This window comes from Rhinopithecus roxellana, chromosome 4 (genome assembly GCF_007565055.1).
Source record: "Rhinopithecus roxellana isolate Shanxi Qingling chromosome 4, ASM756505v1, whole genome shotgun sequence".
Classification (NCBI taxonomy): domain Eukaryota; kingdom Metazoa; phylum Chordata; class Mammalia; order Primates; family Cercopithecidae; genus Rhinopithecus; species Rhinopithecus roxellana.
The window spans coordinates 116,468,958-116,487,642 of record NC_044552.1 but is presented as its reverse complement, the minus strand read 5'-3'; the positions used below and the strand labels follow the sequence as shown (position 1 = coordinate 116,487,642).

General features: G+C 35.5%; 1 protein-coding gene across 2 annotated transcripts in view; it reads right to left on the bottom strand.

The window, feature by feature from the left end:
* MMS22L (MMS22 like, DNA repair protein) overlaps positions 1-18,685 on the bottom strand; it is a 145,854-nt gene that overhangs the window by 36,195 nt on the left and 90,974 nt on the right. For both annotated transcript variants that reach the window (XM_030929377.1, XM_030929378.1), the window contains 5 exons: positions 13,989-14,182; positions 9,410-9,560; positions 6,961-7,112; positions 5,994-6,136; positions 654-813 (listed from right to left, as the gene is read on the bottom strand). In XM_030929377.1, coding sequence (XP_030785237.1) covers positions 654-813; positions 5,994-6,136; positions 6,961-7,112; positions 9,410-9,560; positions 13,989-14,182 — 800 coding nt within the window. The remainder of the gene's footprint in view (positions 1-653; positions 814-5,993; positions 6,137-6,960; positions 7,113-9,409; positions 9,561-13,988; positions 14,183-18,685) is intronic.

Genomic DNA, 18,685 nt, shown 5'->3' with positions numbered 1-18,685 from the left:
ATATATTCTCCTCATGTGCCCGTTTGCTTAAAGCGCAGTATTGGGGTGGAAGTTACCCGATTTTCCAGGTGTTGTGTGTCTCAGTTCCCCTGGCTAGGAAAAGGGATTCCCTTCCCCCTTGCGCTTCCAGGTGAGGCGATGCCTCGCCCTGCTTCAGCTCTCGCTGGTCAGGCTGCAGCAGCTGACCAGCACCGATTGTCCGGCACTCCGTAGTGAGATGACCCCAGTACCTCAGTTGAAAATGCAGAAATCACCGGTCTTCTGTGTCGCTCGCGCTGGGAGTTGGAGACTGGAGCTGTTCCTATTTGGCCATCTTGCTCCCAGCATCGCATTTTTTTTAAAAAAGATCCATTCTAGTTATTGAGGCATTGAAATGTGACTCATGACAGACTACTGAAACCAACTGGTGCTAGCATATTTTCTGTATTGATCATAATTTTAATATTAAAACAATCAAAAGTATTGAAAAGAGATAGAGCGAGACAGAGCTTCTAAGGCCAGCATGAATTATTTTAAGCTAAATCACTGTATTTCAGATTACTCTTATGATTGTATGGAGAATAGTGATTTAGCCAATATATACCTATCCATCATGATAGTATAGGCCCAACCTAAGGAAATGTTACTAGCAAAATAATGTCAGGAATACATACCCATCATTCCATAAGTCAGCTGCAGCCCTGCACCAAAAACTTTTTTTCCCAAATAAGGCTTAATATATTTTAATACTTCACCAAGGTATTCCAAGGACTTTGTGACCATGGCAGATTTATCAGAAAGTGTCTGGAGATTCCCGTAAGTTATACCAACAGCCTATAAATAAAGAAAAACATCATTTAACTTTCCAAGTTTTATACCATAAAGATTTGGAACATAAATATAATTTCTCTCTCTTTTTCTACACACGCACCCATAGCCCTTTACATTGAAGCTTTCATTTGTAACCTTCCAATAAAGATTCATAGCAATTAAAATACAAGTAAAAAGAATTAAGTCTTGTCTTTTATTATTAAAATAAAGGTTAAAGGAAGAATTTTTAAAAACTCACCAATAACTACTTATAGAAGGGCCAACTTAGCAAAAGATCAGTGGAAAAAATGTGAAACTTATGTACACATATTTTGTAACTAAATCACATCATGATTTCCAAACAGGTTGGCTCACCATACTTCCCAGTAGATTACCAGGAATTCAAAATCCCTAAATTCCCCTACAAGAAAGACTTATAAGTAATGCCAAATTTTTACAAGCAAAACCTCTAAAAAGTTCAGCTTTATGATATGAATTCACTTTTCTTCCTAGAATTTTATGAGCCATCTGATGCCAGCTTAACTTCTCAGAAAAAAAAAAAAAGGATGGGCAGAGAAGGTAGAGATGGCAAAATGGAGAGTGGTAGAGAGAAATGTGAGGTGAATCAGTAACAGAAAAACAGAGACATGAGAAGAAGAGGAAAGGAAATAAATGAGAGAATAAATTGAGGAAAGGTGAGAACAAGCAAGGGGTGAAAGGTCACAAAAGAATCAAGAGAAGAGTGGCTAAGAGATGGGTTAGAAAGTTTAAGGAAAGTGGCCGGGTGCGGTGGCTAACGCCTGTAATCCCAGCAGTTCGGGAGGCCGAGGTGGGTGGATCACGAGGTCAAGAGATCGAGACCATCCTGGCCAATATGATGAAACACCATCTCTAGTAAAAATACAAAAATTAGCTGGGATGGTGGCGTGTGCCTGTAGTCACAGTTACTTGGGAGGCTGAGGCAGAAGCATGGTTTGAACCCGGGAGGTGGAGGTTGCAGTGAGCCGAGATAGCGTCACTGTACTCCAGCTTGGAGACAGAGCAAGACTCCATTTCAAAAAAAAAAAGAAAGTTTAAGTAAAGTAGTAAAATTTTCAAACCATTTTTGAGAACTTATAATGAATTCCAATGACCCAAATTGGACCATGAATAGCACCAATACAAACAGTTCTGTGATTTCTCTTCTGCAGCACTCAGCATGTAAGACAAAGTAGAGATAGGTGGTTGCACTGAACCAAGGTTGAGGGTTTGTAGGTGTGACCAAAAGAAAAAAGACCCAAGATTGTGAGAATGTTGGTAAGAGTAGCAGAAGTAAGGCCCCAAGGGGTCTAATTACGGTGAAGAGGGAAGGAAATGAGGCCTTGGGAGAATGTTGTACTAGAATAACAGGGAGGGGAAGGTTACAATGTGGTCATTCATGAGTTGGAAGGACAGGTGATGGTCGCCAGGGAGTTTTCAGATGCTCCAAGGATTCCACTGCTCAGGGTGTAGTCACAGAAGTAGGGCAGAAGTGAAAGACTACTTCTTTCACTGAAAGACTGAAACAGAACCACAGAAGCTTTGAAATGAAAGCTTAATCCATGGTGACACTAAAGTTGGACATGTTGACAATAAAACGTGAAATGAAAAAAAGATAAGAAACTCAGTGAACGTAAATGAGTGACTGTGAGATCAGTAGACAAGAACAAGAGATACACATGACTAATCCCCTTCCTCTCTATTTAGCTGTCTGCCCTTTGTTTTCTACACTCCTTTCCCTTGACTAGATGTTCGCAAACTCTTTGGTCTCAGTTCCCTTTTGCACACTTAAAAATTGAGGATCTTGAAGGGCTTTTCATTATTTGGGTTATATCTATCGATATTTATGATACTATAAAATTTTATTCACAAATTCATTGAAAAAATAATAATGAACATTACATGTAAGTAACATATTTTAGTAAAAGACTATTTTCCAGACAAAAAACAAATTTAGTGAGAAAAGTAGTATTTTTTAACATTTTTACAAATCTCTTTTATGTCTGACTTAATAAAAGACAGCTCGATTCTCATATCTGCTTCTGCATGATTTATTGTGGTATGCTGCAGATGAAGAAAATACAGCTTCAAAAAGGTATGTGGCTGGAAGAATAAGAAATATTTTGAAAGATTTTTCACATAACCATGAGAATTCCTCTTTGCTATTATACCAAAACTTGACAAGTGGTATTTCCTACAGATTAGTTGCAACTAAACCATGGAGTCTGAAACCATGTCAATGAACATTTTATACTCTGTTAAATTAAAAGCCATTGGTCAATCTTGTATTTTGAGTGAATCTTTTACATTCATGAATGCTTTTTAAAAAGCCTGTATTCGTCATTTGGAAAATTGTGGTTCACTGAGTTACACAGCTTCCCAATGTTGACACACTTCATTATTTATATCAGGAAAAAAAATCATACCTGTTAATACCACCACCATTCTCATCAGAAAATAAGTATCGGAAAGCTCTCAAGATTACGATGGCAAATACAAGTTTCTCAAAATTCTAATCTTCTTGAAAGCCTGAATTATATTATTAGCAACAAATACTGTCAGTTGTTTGCTTTGAAGTGATAGGCTCACTTCATTCATTTTTTGAGAAAATGTCTGCCAAATAGCCAAGTCTGAATAACCATACTTTGTCAGTTGTTCTTTTCAGATAAAAGCAGTCAGTTCAGCTTGCAACTCAAATAATCACACAAGTGCTTTTCATTTAGACAACCACATTGCTTTGGTATGCAGCAAAAGTGCTTTAAGTGCACTTTGCATTGTCATTCACAGAATACTGAAAGTACATGTACTCAAGAGTCAAAACGTAATAAAATAAATAATTTTACTGCTTCATGAAAGATATTCTTAAGTGAAACTGGCTTTTTCTTCTGTAAATGGATGGCAGTATAAACTATAATGAATACTAGCATAATCTTGGGCCACAGTGTTGATTTATGTAAAATATTTTACACTATTTGTGCAAATATTAATACAATTTTGAGCAGGTGATATCAGTAATTCCCAAGGGTCTCTGGACTACACTTTTGAATACCAGTGCCTTAGACTTCTCAATATAATCTCTATGCTTAGGCTTAACCTCCCTAGCCTAAAAAACATGCATTTCTCAGTACCTTGATAATAATAACTTAGATGTCATACTATCATGTCTGTGCAGAAAAGAGTTAATATAGCAGACCCAAGACTGCTACTCTTAAAATGTCCTGCTTGCAAGGTTGGCTCTTGGCTGGTATTTGGGGTCTTAGATTTTGAAAAGTTTCCTACAATTCCTTGATCCTAAATTGGTCTATGCAAACGATATGGTTTATGCTGAATATCTGCTTTCCTTCTGGAACTGGAATTCTCTAAGTATGAGGCAAAGAGGGCATACGTGACCAGTCGCCAATAATAACCATGGGCACTGAGTCGCTAAGGAACTTCCCTGGCAGATAGTATTTCACATGTCTTGTCACAATTCCTTGCTGGAAGAATTAAGCATATCCTGTGTAATTTCACTGAGAAAAGAATCTTGGAAGCTATGCCTGGTTTCTTCAGACTTTTCCTCATGCATCTTTTCCTTTTGCTGATTATGCTTTGTATCCCTCTGTTAATAAGTCACAGCTGTGAATACAACTATATGCTAAGTACTGTGAATCACAGAACCTAGGAATAATCTTGGGGAGACCTGACACAACTTAAAAATGAGTAAATTTAAAACTGAATTCTTCACCTACTTCTCTGTCACCCTAAATCATGATGTTCCTATTTCTCCTTACAGTATCATCACTCTTTTAGTCAAACACAGCATTTATTTCATATCCATTCAGAAATCCCACAACCATTCAATCTTTGATTCCTTCTACACCTCACTAGTTTTTGGCCAATAGTTCTCTGTACCTTTAATTTACAGTATTGTTATCTATTTTCATTACAGAAATTATTTAACCAAATCATATCTACTTAAAAACTTACAAAGCCTTCACACTCTTCACAGGATAAAATCCAAACTTATTATACCAAAATGCTTTAAATTCTTTACCTACTGATTCAACCAACTGGCACTTAGCATATAATGCCTTGTGTTACTATTTCAGTCTTTGTGTATGTCTTGTATACACAGAAAAGTAAAGGCTATCTGAGATAAAGAACTACTTCTTTTGGTTTTTCAAATCCCTACGAAGTTCTAGCATAATACTATCTAGCATTCAGCAAAAAAACTCATTTTTTTAGTGGTGAAAGAACAATTAATTTGGGCTAGATGAAAACTATCAATGAAGAACTTGATTTCTAGCTCCATTTCTGATCCATTATAGCTCCCAGCACACCACAGGTGTTTAATTGCAGGTTCAGATCCAATCAACAACTAAATAAGGGTCCAAATGGAATGGGTATTTTACATCTGCATTTACTATTATCAAATATTTTTAAAGATTGCATGACATCTCTAATTGTCGTACAATTGCATTTTAACTTAACAGAAACCAATGGAAGAATTAACATTTATGAAAAGAGCTTATTGATTTTAATTATTTTCACTGCAGCTAATACCAACCACTCTGTGGGAAAATAAACCAACTTTTACAATTAATAGCTTACAAAAGACACTAAACCAAACACATTAACAACTTCAACTAGGTTTGTAAAACAAACACTCTCACATAGATACATTTCTGTAAAATTAATAATTAAAAACAAAATTTAGAATGGCACGGTTCATTATCGAGACAAAACAAAACAAATGAATTGGATGTTAATGCTCCAACTACACTGTCATATGAAGTAGATGGTGCTTATGCCTACACTGTACGCTACAGGGTGATAAACACTAAGATGGGAGTATTATGGAATGTTTACAAGGATATTCAGTTCCCAAGCATCTGAAGAATGCGGTTGTCCAGCAACTATGTCAATATTCCTACAATTTAGATTAGCCTTAGAGTAAAGCTTTTTTGTAGTATTCTCTAGTTTTATTATTCTTCATTAATGTAATTTTTCTGCTGTCCTTAAGTGTGAATTGTACTATACCTTAGATTCACATTTTTCTTCCTCTAGAACTTTTCAATAGCAGGCAATCAATAATATGATTTAACTTATAAGAATTCATTTTATAGAAAAACTTTAAGAACACTTAAGGTTTTTCTGAAAATTAATTGTAATTAATCTGGGCAATTATACTAATAAATGAAAAATACCTCAAAGAATCGAACGAGTGCTTTTTTAGGGTCTTCTGAGATGGATAAATATTCAACTTGGGCCTTTGAGAAAATACTTTTTACTTCTGAGAGTTTAAACAGTAATCTTGTCAGTTTGACCAACTGTTCCATGTACTCTTTTTCTGTTAAAATAAAATAGTATTTGTTATATCAATTTATATAATAACATACTATATACATAAACACACACATAACATATATATAATGTATATATGAGAAGTAATACAGCATTCTTCACTTACGACATGCTTTCTTTTAAAATTCAAATTTCCACACAAGGACTTCAAATTAAGTTTCTTTCACTTATGAACATCCTTGCCCAAAAGTTATTCATGTAACAGCAACTGATATAATAAAATATTAAAGTAAATTTGGAGGATTTTTTCAGGCCAACCTTCCTGAAATTAACAAGCGGCCATAAACAATAGCTTTGGGAAAAGGCATGCCCTATAGACAACAGAACTGCATGGGACATTTTTTAAAAAGTACAAATATCACTCAATGACTAGTTGTAAATCAGAAGAAAGGCAAAATATCTAATATAAAATGGGAGAGAATTATTCATAATTGGGTATTTTTCTTTCTAGGGTGTTCACAGTGTGGTATCTGGTTATTTGCTTCAGAGTTCTACTTTTTTCGTGATCAGTTTCTTTAAAAAAAATAGTTTGTCACCTGAGGAGCAAATTTCTGTTCTTGGCTTCCAAGGAAACAAGTTCTTTTATCTTTTATAGCAGAGAAGTTTGTCATATATAGTAACAGGAAAATTGAAAAAACAAAAACAAAAACAAAGAAACAGGCTACAAAAGGAAATAAAGTTCTGCTTGTATTCACACCCAATTATGAATATTTTGTATATTTTCTATTAATTTACATAACAAATGATCTAGATAGTAAATAGCTTTCCACAGATACCTCCATCCTCCCCAAAAAACCTACACTTACTTACCAACTCCCTGTTCAAGATTTTTATCTATGAGCAAATCATCAGGCCCAGAGAGGTTTTTAATATACATTTGCAAAACACAACGAATCCATGATCTTATGGTTAAGGCTTGAAAAGACACATAGCCTGAATGAGAAAGTGCTTCACATAATGTGCTGTAAAAACAAATTGACAAATATTTTTAAAACAAAAACAACAATGTTTCCTGAGTATATAGATTAAGAAGTAAAGAAAAACATTCTAACATCACCGCAACTCCTTGCCCTCATTTATTTTTCAGACAAACACAGCAAAGTAGACATGCATTGTTGAAAATGAATACTACATATAAACCCAAAAAGATATTAGACAAATATCCTTGTTTTCATTTTTAATGTTCTAATTTTCAATTTTCCTTTTTCCACTGATGACATATGTGTAGGTTTATGTTAAGGGAGAAGACAAGAAAGAATGTGGCTACCAAGGAAAAAGCAAGGGCTTATTATAACTAGCTAGATGAGATAATAACGAAGGAAGTGGCAAGTAGAATAAAAATCAGTGGCCGTTAGAATAAGTAAACAGAGAAGTAGTCATGAACGTGTATGCTCTCTCACTATACGGAGAGTTGTTACTAAAAATTACCTCGCAAAATAGCATTTGCCAGATTTAAAAAATAATTATTTCTATGAAGACAATGGGCTGGCTAAACCTGATTTCTTTCTTTCTTTTTTTTTTTTAAAGGAATCTCACTCTGTTGCCCAGGCTGGAGTGCAGTGGCGTGATCTTGGCTCATTGCAAGCTCTGCCTCCTGGGTTCACACCATTTTCCTGCCTCAGTCTCCCAAGTAGCTGGGACTACAGGCACCCGCCACCATGCCCGGCTAATTTTTTGTATTTTCAGTAGAGACGGGGTTTCACCGTGTTAGCCAGGATAGTCTCGATCTCCTGACCTTGTGATCCATCCGGCTCGGCCTTCCAAGGTGCTGGGATTACAGGCATGAGCCACCGCGCCCAGCCACTAAACCTGATTTCTAATCCATTCATTAGTCAGGGTAGAGAGGACGGGGATGGTCTTAACCTAAATATAAAATGTTATGTAAAGTCCAAATTTTTTAAAATTCAGACAAACTCTAAAAATGTTGTTTTGAAATACCTTGAATATAAGTTGTCATAAAAAAGTACACAATGAAGACGAACACAGACTGGTCATTTATTACCTTACAACTTTCCCAAAGCTATATAACACCTTTGCATTTCAGTTTCTTCAAATGTTACTAATACACTAACAATATTATTTTTTCAGTGGAAATTATTTCAAACTTTCAGCAAAAGTCTTTAATACATAATAAAAATGTTCATTACTATTAAAGAATTATCAAACTAAAAGTGACTGTAAAAGTAATCCAACTGACATTAACTCTCTTATTTTACAACAGAAAGCCCAACGATAAAATGTATACTTAATGATACTGCTTATTGAGCTTCCTTAGGAAAAGACTTAGCTCACCAACTACATATCTCTTTATTTCCACTGACCAGCAGCTTGGACAAAAACTACATGAAGATGAGGGAAAATAAAATAAATATACAGGCCTAAGAGGACTAAGATCTCATAAACCTACACATATGCCATGTGTACACACAGCGTATGTGTAGGTTTATGCTAAGGAAGAAGACAGAAAAGAATATGGCTACCAAGGGAAAAGCAAGGGCTTATTGTAACTAGCTAGGTGAGATAGTAATGAAGAAAGTGGCAAGCAGAATAAAAATAAAAACCCTAGAAAAAGTAAACAGAGAAGTGGTCATGAACATATGCTCTCTCACTCTACAGGCAGTTGTTACTAAAAAGAGGACTAAGACCTCTTAGGCTTGTATATTTAATTTATTTTCCCTCATCCTGATGTTCTTATTCAAATCTTCCTGATCATTCTACACTATTTCTATTGTAACTTTATTTATTGTATATTTTTTTCAAGTGAGGTTCCTCAGATCTTTTGTGTAATGTGGCAGGAAATACTTATAGATAAGGAAGACATTGTTCAGGTGAAGTATCTTGTTCATGATTTCATGAGTTAAGAGTGAAATCTTTAAAAATCTAGTAGTAAAAAGGAAAGCTATCATTAAATAAAAAACTGTAATAAATACCAGTGTCTTACAGATTCAGTAATAATAAATGTGTAATTTCTTTCACAGTGGGATGTGTAGAAAGGTGACTTCAGGATGATAAGGCAGTCTTACAAAAACAGTTTCTTAACAAACAACTTCTTTTTTTTTTAAAGCAGGCCACAAAACATAAGTTAGTATTCTTACTATTACTACTGTCGAAAGGCTGATAAAACTGAAAGCAAAAACCTGACAAAGTGAGAGTATATGTAGTAGAGATCAGTCCTCATTTTTGAAAATTCTTAGCTTCCTAGGGTACTGATCTGTCACAGGTTTGCATTAATGTGTATGCCTGAAAGAAAAGCACGTACCTATTTTGTAGGACATGACTTAAATATCTTGCTACGACTTGAGGGCAGATGATATCATCCCAACCAAAAAGTTGAATAATTGATATAACTGGCTGAGGCTGAAAATCTGATGGAGCTGTGCTTGGCATGTCCATTGCTAGCAAAGTAAAGTCTAGATTTAAAATGAGAGAAACTTAAGGTGAAGAATCTTTAAAAACCATTTCTGACCCACACATCCCTGGCCAATTATAACAACAGCTTTTTTTTTTTTTTTTAAAGTACCAAAAAATAAAATGTTCTATTTAGAAATGTAGAGCAAACAAAAAGCTAAAACTGAACAAATTCATGTTGTCATAGAAATTTCTGTAGCATCTTGATCTCCAAGAAAGGCCTAGAAGAATTTATCTCTGCATTATCATTACAGATCTATAATGGCTCCCCCTAATTACAAATTCTATGCCTGAGGTTTCGGCTAATGTGCCTCCACTCTAGCATCTAGTCTTCCAAAGAAGCAAATTTACTTGTCATCTGCCACAGGTGAACAGTTCATTCTCACCTTACTCTCTTCTATTAAACAGAGATCGCCTACAATCAATGACACTCCACTTCCTTTAGAACTCACAAAGTCTAGGAACTAGAATTCCTTAGTTAACCATGCTAAACAAATATGTTTTATTTTGTGGTTTTTCTTGGGAACCCATAAACTCATTTTGTACAGTATTGCTTGTCAAATACATTATTTATTAAGAACTCCTATGCAGCTTTCTGAAATGGTGGCTGTCTATTCTCCTACTCCCTGTATACCACTTGATCTACCAATAGGGTGAAATTACTCCTTGGTCCACATTGCTGCTTCTAGACTATTCTTCCTTCTTCCTCCCTAAAATTGCTAGCTTTGAATTTCATATCTTCAGGTTGTACCAGTCACTATCTTTGTTGCATTTACCTACTACTTTCTAGTTCACCTCCTCCTCTCATTCTTTGTAGACTGTAGCTCACTATCATGCTCTCCAACAGCACTCCTGCCATAATCTTTTGTGATTATTTTTCTCCAATGTCATGAACTCTCGATTTCTGGAACAACTCTGATTTAATCAATCTATCTTCCATTCTATGTCAGCCATTCACTCCCATGCTGATACCCAGAGACCTTGGCATTAACCAGTAACTATAATCTCTGTAATTTCAATTGTAAAGTACCCCAATTTTTGACTCCAAACTAGCTTTCCAACTTTCCTCTTCTCCCCCAACTCCAACAATTCTTTGATTCTATCAGGACCTACAATCCACTGATCCTACAACCGTTTCCTCATCCCTCCTTGTCTCCACGTCTTCTCTGTCCCTCTTTAGGAAGCTTGATTGCATGGTCCATTATTATACTAATTCATTTATCCTACCAACTCTTGCTCCTTTCCTGATATGTGTACTTGCCTGGAAAAATCATCACCTGTTTAATTCAAACTCTTGGCCTTTTCCCCATATGTACCTGCACCTGTACCAGTATTAAATGGCTGGAGAAGAACCATGCTGACTGATACCACTTTACATTTATGACTACAGACTTCAAGTAGGCTCTTAGAATTGGCCAGCATGCCTATGACACTTCCCTAGTCCATTCTGTCTTTTATTCTCTTAGGGTACAATTGCACATCTTCTCTTCACTCTTCATCAACAGCCAGCACCTTCTGCTCCTTCCTCATTTTCAGCTGATGGACTGACTGAATACTTCACAGAGAAACAAGAAACATCAGAAGAGAACTTTCATAAGCTGCTACCACATTCACCCAGTTGCCTTCATCTGGGCTCACTTATTCTGCCTTCTCTTCTTCTACTAGAGATGAACTGAGGCCAAGTTCTCTATAGGATCCCATTTTCTCTTGGTACTAAAACAAGTGACTTTGTTGGTACCACACAATTTTCCTTCACTTTGGAGCATTCCTGTAAGCATTTTAAATATATTGAAATTTCTCCCATGTTATTTAAAAACCATACAAAAACAAACCTTCCTCTTTGACCCCTCTAGCTTTTATCCCCATTTTTCTACTTCTCTTAAACAGTGATATTCAAAAAGATTAATCTAAATTTGCAGTCTGCAATTCCTCTTTTCACATTTCCTCTGGAATCATCTTCTATCAGGCCTTTGCCTCTTCACTGCATACAAACTGCTCTTTCAGGTCAACAGTGACTTCCCTCTTATTAAATCCAATGATTAATTCTCAGACCTTATCTCACTTGATCCATCTGTAGAAACTGAGCTGTTGATCACTTTCCTCTCCTTGGGCTCCAGGGCACCACACTCCTCTGGTTTTTCTTAACTTACCTTCATTCCTCTCCAATCTCCTTTCTTGTTCCTCCTGACCCTAACAAATCTGAACAGAGGAATACCCTAACGCCCAGTCCTCAAACTTTTCTTTTCATCCATACTTACTTTATGGGTGATCTCATCCAGTTTCATGGTTTTAAAGAATTATTCATATGTGGATGCTTTCCAACTTTAAATCTCTAGCTTGGACCTCTTCCTGAACTCTAGGATCATTATCCAAGTGCCTACTTAACATGTCTACCTGGATTTAATGAACATCTTTAAAAAAGGTCCAAAATAAAAATGTTAGTCTTCCCTCATAAAATCTGTTCTTACTTCAATCTTCCTACATCTCAGCAAATGTCTATAGTTACCCTTAATTCCTCTCTTTATCTATTTGGTTACCGTATCTTACCCACTTAGCAAATTCTGTCAGCTCTACCTTGAAAATACTTTCTTCAGATGGGAAATAAGACCACTTCTCACCACCTCTATTGCCACTACCATCTAGCCACAGCTGCTCATTTTTGGGTTATTACAATAGTTCCCTAACTGCCTTCCTGCTTCTTCCCTTGCCTAGTCTTCCTATAAGTCTAGCTTCAACCTAGCAGCCACAGGAATCTTATTACTCCTCTGCTCAAAACTTTTCAACAGTTTCCAATCTCAGAGTAAAAGCAAAAGTCTTTATAACCACTTACAAGGCAGAACACAAACTAGCTCTCCATTACTTCTTGATCCATCTCTTAGTTCTTTTTCCCTTTCTCATTCCACAAGAGCCTTTACTGTTTCCCTATAGTTTATTAAACACACCAGACATGTTCTTGCCTTCAGACTTCTGCAAAGCATGGTCTCTCATCTCCTTCAGTTCTTTGCACAAATATTACTTACTTGGGCCTTCCTGACCACTCTATTTAAAATTATAACTGCCTCTGGCCTTCTGTATTTCTATCCTATACTTCCACTCTTTCCCACAGCATTTATCGCCACACATTACACTATTTATTCATTTAGTGGTCTTCCTATGCCCCAACACTAGATTATTAGCTCCATGAGAACAAGTATTCTTGTCCTTCTTCTCCACTAGTATCTCTCCAATGCCTATTAAAGTAGGTACTCAGTAACTTTTTTTACATGAAGAAAATCATTCTCTCCTAAATGATCAAGTCTTTATTTCAAATCAAAGCCAAAGCCCACATATTCTGCTTTCTATTTATATACCATTTATCTTCAGCATCTAAGACAGCACTGAGTAAACTGATGCATTATTATTTTTGTTGACTGACTGGCAGTTGGGATGATGCATGTACACAAGGTAAGTTATATCATCTATTAATGGCTACTTAGATTAAACTGATTGAATATCAATATTTATTTTCATAGATATTACAGTAGTTGGAAAACTGCTGTCCTGTCACAATTCTTTAATCTATCATTGTGAAGTCTTAATTATAGAAGTGTTATCAGAATTCAAAATCTTTTCAAATTTAAATCATTCAGTCTTTTACACAGTGCTTTAAGCTCAGTTTTCCTCGCACACACTAGGATAAATGCTGGTTTCCATCTTAGGTTTTTAAAAGCATTATTTAAAAATAAATTAAATGCCTTTAAATGAACTTCATTCATTTAAGTACATGGAGTTACCACACTAATCACTGTTCATTTCAATACTTCTTAACATACTTTGAGCAAAATACCCCCTTGAGAAGATAATGGTCTCTTCTTAGAAATGGTATATATGCACATATATTCAAATTCTTGCCTATAATTTCATAAGATCCAGAGTCCCCTAAAGCCTAAGGATATGTCTTTAGGTTAACAATCAAATTAAGTAAAAATTACAACTTACAGTAGAATCTAGTAGAAGTCAAAACAATATTCAATGTCATTCTGATCTCATTCTCTTGGGGTTGAAGTTGTATTTATTTTATATTCTTTTGCTCTTTGCACAAATTAACTTCATCTTATACCTATATACCTGCTCATACAATTCGAAAATAAACTACTTGAATCACACATAATCAAATGCTAGTTTATCTTCCAAAATATTACATGTATAAGAAAAGCTTATGTACATTCAATATTTTCAGGATAGAAAATTATCTTATTTTTAGCAAATCATCATTTAATTTTTAGTAATAAGTAATCCAAAATATCCCAATTTATTAATATGTAATTTGTTTCATCTTTCTGGCTGACAAAATGTTTGCTATAGAAGAGTTTGTTACTAAGAAAATAAACGAAAATACTGACAAAGAGTCTGCAAAAAGAGAAATTAGCAAATTAATAATTAATGCTGACCTGCAGCTGCATCCGCAAGTTGTGAGAAACGCACTACCTGTGACATTCTCTGACTCTTCAAAAATGAAAAGAAATGTCTCCACAGTGCACTGGCAACTGCAGCAAGGTGGCGCTCTTTAGCTGATAATGAAGACTGTACAAACAGGTCCACATTGTCCCTTTGAAGTTCCTGACACAATTGTTGATGCATACTCCTAAAAAGAAATAAAAATACAGCTAACATGCTTAACAAATGCTTACAAAAATCTTCTTAAAGTACATTTTGAGCTTTTTCCATTTATATCATATGAGAACCATTTTATATAATTAAAAACCTTTATGCCAAGACATCATGCATTTCTGGTTGTTTGATGGATGAATGATGGCATATTAAGCATCATAAAGTTAATGTTAATTACTAATGTCAACCATTAATTATATACTTTTTAATATGTCAGATCCAAATGAGAAAGAGGCAGCTTCAGAGTGAAGGTCTGCATTTTGCAACTCACACATGACAAATGATTTTTATTAAAAATCTAGACATGAAAACAACTTTTTAAACCATTTTCTCCTGAGGGCTTTAGAACATGGATGTACCAAGAGGAAGTTAAGAATATCTGGCTTATGTGTGGTATATTAAATTAAAATACTTTCTTTGTTTAGAAGACACAGGCCTTGTGTAGTAGACAAAACCATGTTAGATACAATCTTAGTACTTTGGTCCCAAAAGATTCATAATCATTCTCACTTGGTAGGCAATAATATACAATAACAAGTTACTCTTCATAAAATAATAAAACATAATTTGATACTGCCTCAGATTTTGTCTCATCATTTGCTCACTTTTGCTGATTAATTCAACCCAAAATTTAGATATATCTAGACCTTAATAGAAACTTGTTCAGGAAACTGAGGTTACCAAAGAGAGGGAAATAAGAGATCTGCTTAGTGATGTGAAATAGAAGGTATTTATGTTGTGTACCCACTGATAATATGATTATTTAAAACTAAATGTACAACCATGCTATTATTCCTGTTTCTGTTTATATTACTGCCAGATCAACTGAATAGACATAAACTCATGTATATCATCCTTACATCTACTTTTTTTTTTCTTTTCAATTACACAGAAAGCAGCAAAAAAACAACCAGTGGAAATGATGGAGAAGAATTCCTTTAACAGAGATAGCATTCCACTAAGAAAAATAAGTACTTTAAAAAAGATGTTTGATGTTTTTAAACAGTTTAGGGGAAGTGGATACATGAAAGAACTATACAAAACACAGAACTAGCACATGTATCTAAAGCAATTCCACAGAAAGATCAAGCTGGTTATAAGACCACATCTTAGAACATTTCGCATAACTACCCAAGACTGAGTAAAAATTCTAAGTATAAATTGTATAACATTAGAGCCTTCAGCCCCTTTACATTGGAATTCCTGGATAATTATGTGATGTTACTTAATGCTATCTGAAATATTGTAAAAACAAGTGCACGAATGGCTGGGGAAGGAGTATACAGTAAGCAATTCTCATAAAAGCTAACCAAATATCTGCTATGTCCTCTCTGTAAAAACTTGCCGCAGACGCTTTCAACTTGAACTAGTGGCTAGAGAACCATTTCAGTTCCTTTATCTTAGAGTGAGGTAAGTAACACACCACTAAAATCCATCTGGCAACTAACTCAACTGCCTATATCCACATAGCAAAAGTTCAGAGCACATTTCTACACAGTGGAATCCATGTAAAATAATACCACCATTTTTACTACCCTTTATAGCTTTTTCAAAGTATATTGGTTCCAAAAGACAATAAATATCTTATGGTACTTGAGCAGGATGGATTTTGCTCACCATTTCTAAAAAAGCCCTTTTATTTACTAACTAAAACCTATTCCCTAGGAAGGAGTAACATTTCTGATTGACCTCTATGTATGTGCTAGAAATTCCTTAAATTAATTAAATTCTTTTAAAATCTGAACAACTCTATGGGATAGGTATCATTAATCTTCTTTATAGATGATGAAGCTAACAGTAGGAAAGCTAAATATGCCCAATGGCCACAAGGCTACAAAGGGCTAGCCCCATCATCTGAACTCAAATCTGACTCTGAAGCCCACTTTTCTTTTACACACTAAGACATGCACTCTTATGTACCTACACACACACAAGTTTTAAGTGAATTAAACATTGTTGATTATCTTCTCTTTTGACTTAGGTTAAAGAAATTTCACCCCAGCACTTTGGGAGGCCAGGGTGGGTGGATCACTTGAGGCCAAGGAGTTCAAGACCAACCTGACCAACATGGTGAAACCCCATCCCTAACAAAAATACAAAAAAATTAGCCAGGCATGATGGTACACGCTTGTAATCCTAGCTACTCAGGAGGTAGGAGAATTGCTTGAACGCAGGAGGTGGAGGCTGCAGTGAGCCGAGATTGTGCCACTGCACTCCAACTTGGGTGACAGAGCAAGACTGTCTCAAAAAATAAACAAACAAAATAAAGGAATTTCAGAAAGCTTAAGAAAAGGGGCTGGAAAAGCCACATGTAGTTGTGTCTTTTGAAGGGCGAGGAGCAACACCAGAATTCTAACACTAGGAAAGACTACAAGAAGAGATGCTAGAAAACATGCATTCAAGGCAATAATGAGAAAGGCCAACAAATGTGAACCACCTTTGACCTCTCCAGAACAAAACTGTTGAGGTACCAGGGAGTATAACTAGGAGCTAATGTGGGAATATGATTCAAAGTTCTGAATCCATTAGGTTTAAAAAAAAAAAAAAAGAAGGCCGAGCGCAGTGGCTCACGCCTGTAATCTCAGCATTTTGGGACGCTGAAGTGGGTGGATTGCCTGAGCTCAGGATTTCAAGACCAGCCTGGGCAACATGGTGAAACCCCATCTCTACTAAAAATACAAAAAATTAGCTGGGCGTGGTGACATGCGCCTGTAGTCCCAGCTTCTCGGGAGGCTGAGGCTGGAGGACTGCTTGAGGCAGAGGTTGCAGTGAGCTGAGACTGCACCACTGCACTCCAGTCTGGACAACAGTGAGACACTGTCTCCAAAAAAAAAAAAGAATAATTAATAAAAAAATAAACAAAACCATTGTGAGGTAAACAATTTTAAAGCCACAGATTACATTCTCCAAGGTTGAGTTAAAACAGCAAAGATGAGTTTCAATTAAGAGTACAACAATGACCCCAAACCACACTTGTTTTGGAAATGTGCACCCACTTAGTGTTTTTGGATTTGAAAAGAAGCTAATATCTCTGGGAATACACAAAATGCTTTCTGCTCAATAGTTTGAACATTCAAGCTTTTTCAGTCTGGATAAGAAGAATGATTACCTGCTATTTTTAAACCAGAACAAAGTTGTCTAAGACCTTATAATAATAATTTATTTAAACATAAAGAAATAAGTGACAAGTACAGGAAATGCCAAGGGTGTACTGTAATGGAAGTCTGAAGGAAGAACCAAATTTCTGCACTATAACCAAAGAGCTAGAAATACCCTTTGCAGTCACTGGTAATTTTTAAAATCACATGTTTGGACCAGAAAACTAATTATACAGAGTATTGAAAAATAAATGTATTATATTAGATGTGACCACTGCATATCTGCTGAAGGTACATTTACAAAAATGCAAATATTAGAAGAAGTTTTGTCACTAGAGGTAACAATGTAAAAGAAAACACAAAACATATATAAAATATTATAAAGAATATAATATAGCTCCGGGTGATGGCCGTTTTATGAGGCATTATCTACCTTCTTCAACACAAACAGTAGAAATATGAAAGTAGATTTTTTGCATAAAAGGAAAAATATGTGATTTCTTAAAAGGCACAACACAAGGATGTAGGATCTCCCAACACTTGGCAATTATTTTATTTGAGTAAAGACAGATTTCACGTTAACATCAGTTTGGAAATATACACATGTGGAAATAAACACATGTAACCAGCCCTCTTATATTATAAAAGATACAATATAGTATAGTAGCAAAATAAATTTGCTGAATGTCAAGTTATTCAAATTGCAGCTCTCATGGTGGAAAAAACAGAAATGTCCAGCATTTATTGGTATTTACTATGAGACCAGCACCAGGCAAAGTGTTTTATAAGCATTGTTTCTCATCCTATGAGGTAGACATAATTATTATTCAAATCTTACATATGAGAAAATTGAGACAAAAGGAGTAACTATGTTGCATAATAAACATGGCTATGAGCATAGCTATCCAGAGCTGTGTGACTTTGGAAAAACAAGTAACCTCCCAACTCGCTGTTTTCTTTGGAGTCAAGAATAGGAACAATTGTTGCTATATCCACCTAACAGGGTTATTGTGAAGACCACATGAAATAACATTCTGAACAGTTTTTAGAAGCCTATCATTACACTATATAAACACCCACATTTTCACATACCAATTATCTAGGTGTTCTTATGCTTCTATTTTAGCTCAGTTACCCTGCCTCATTTAGCTTTCCTCATTATCTTCAAGTATTTTCCTGTTTCTTTCATCTGACTACTCTTTTGCCCCACTTTCCAAGATTTCCTGTTTTTATCAGTCTGCTACTTCTTGCTTTGATTTCATATGTTCACTTATCCATTTTGCCCCCACCTCTCTACTCCCACACAGATATCTTATGCCCACAGACACACAAATTTATTGAGGCATCTGTCATATGAGAGGCATGGAACCCTGTACCTG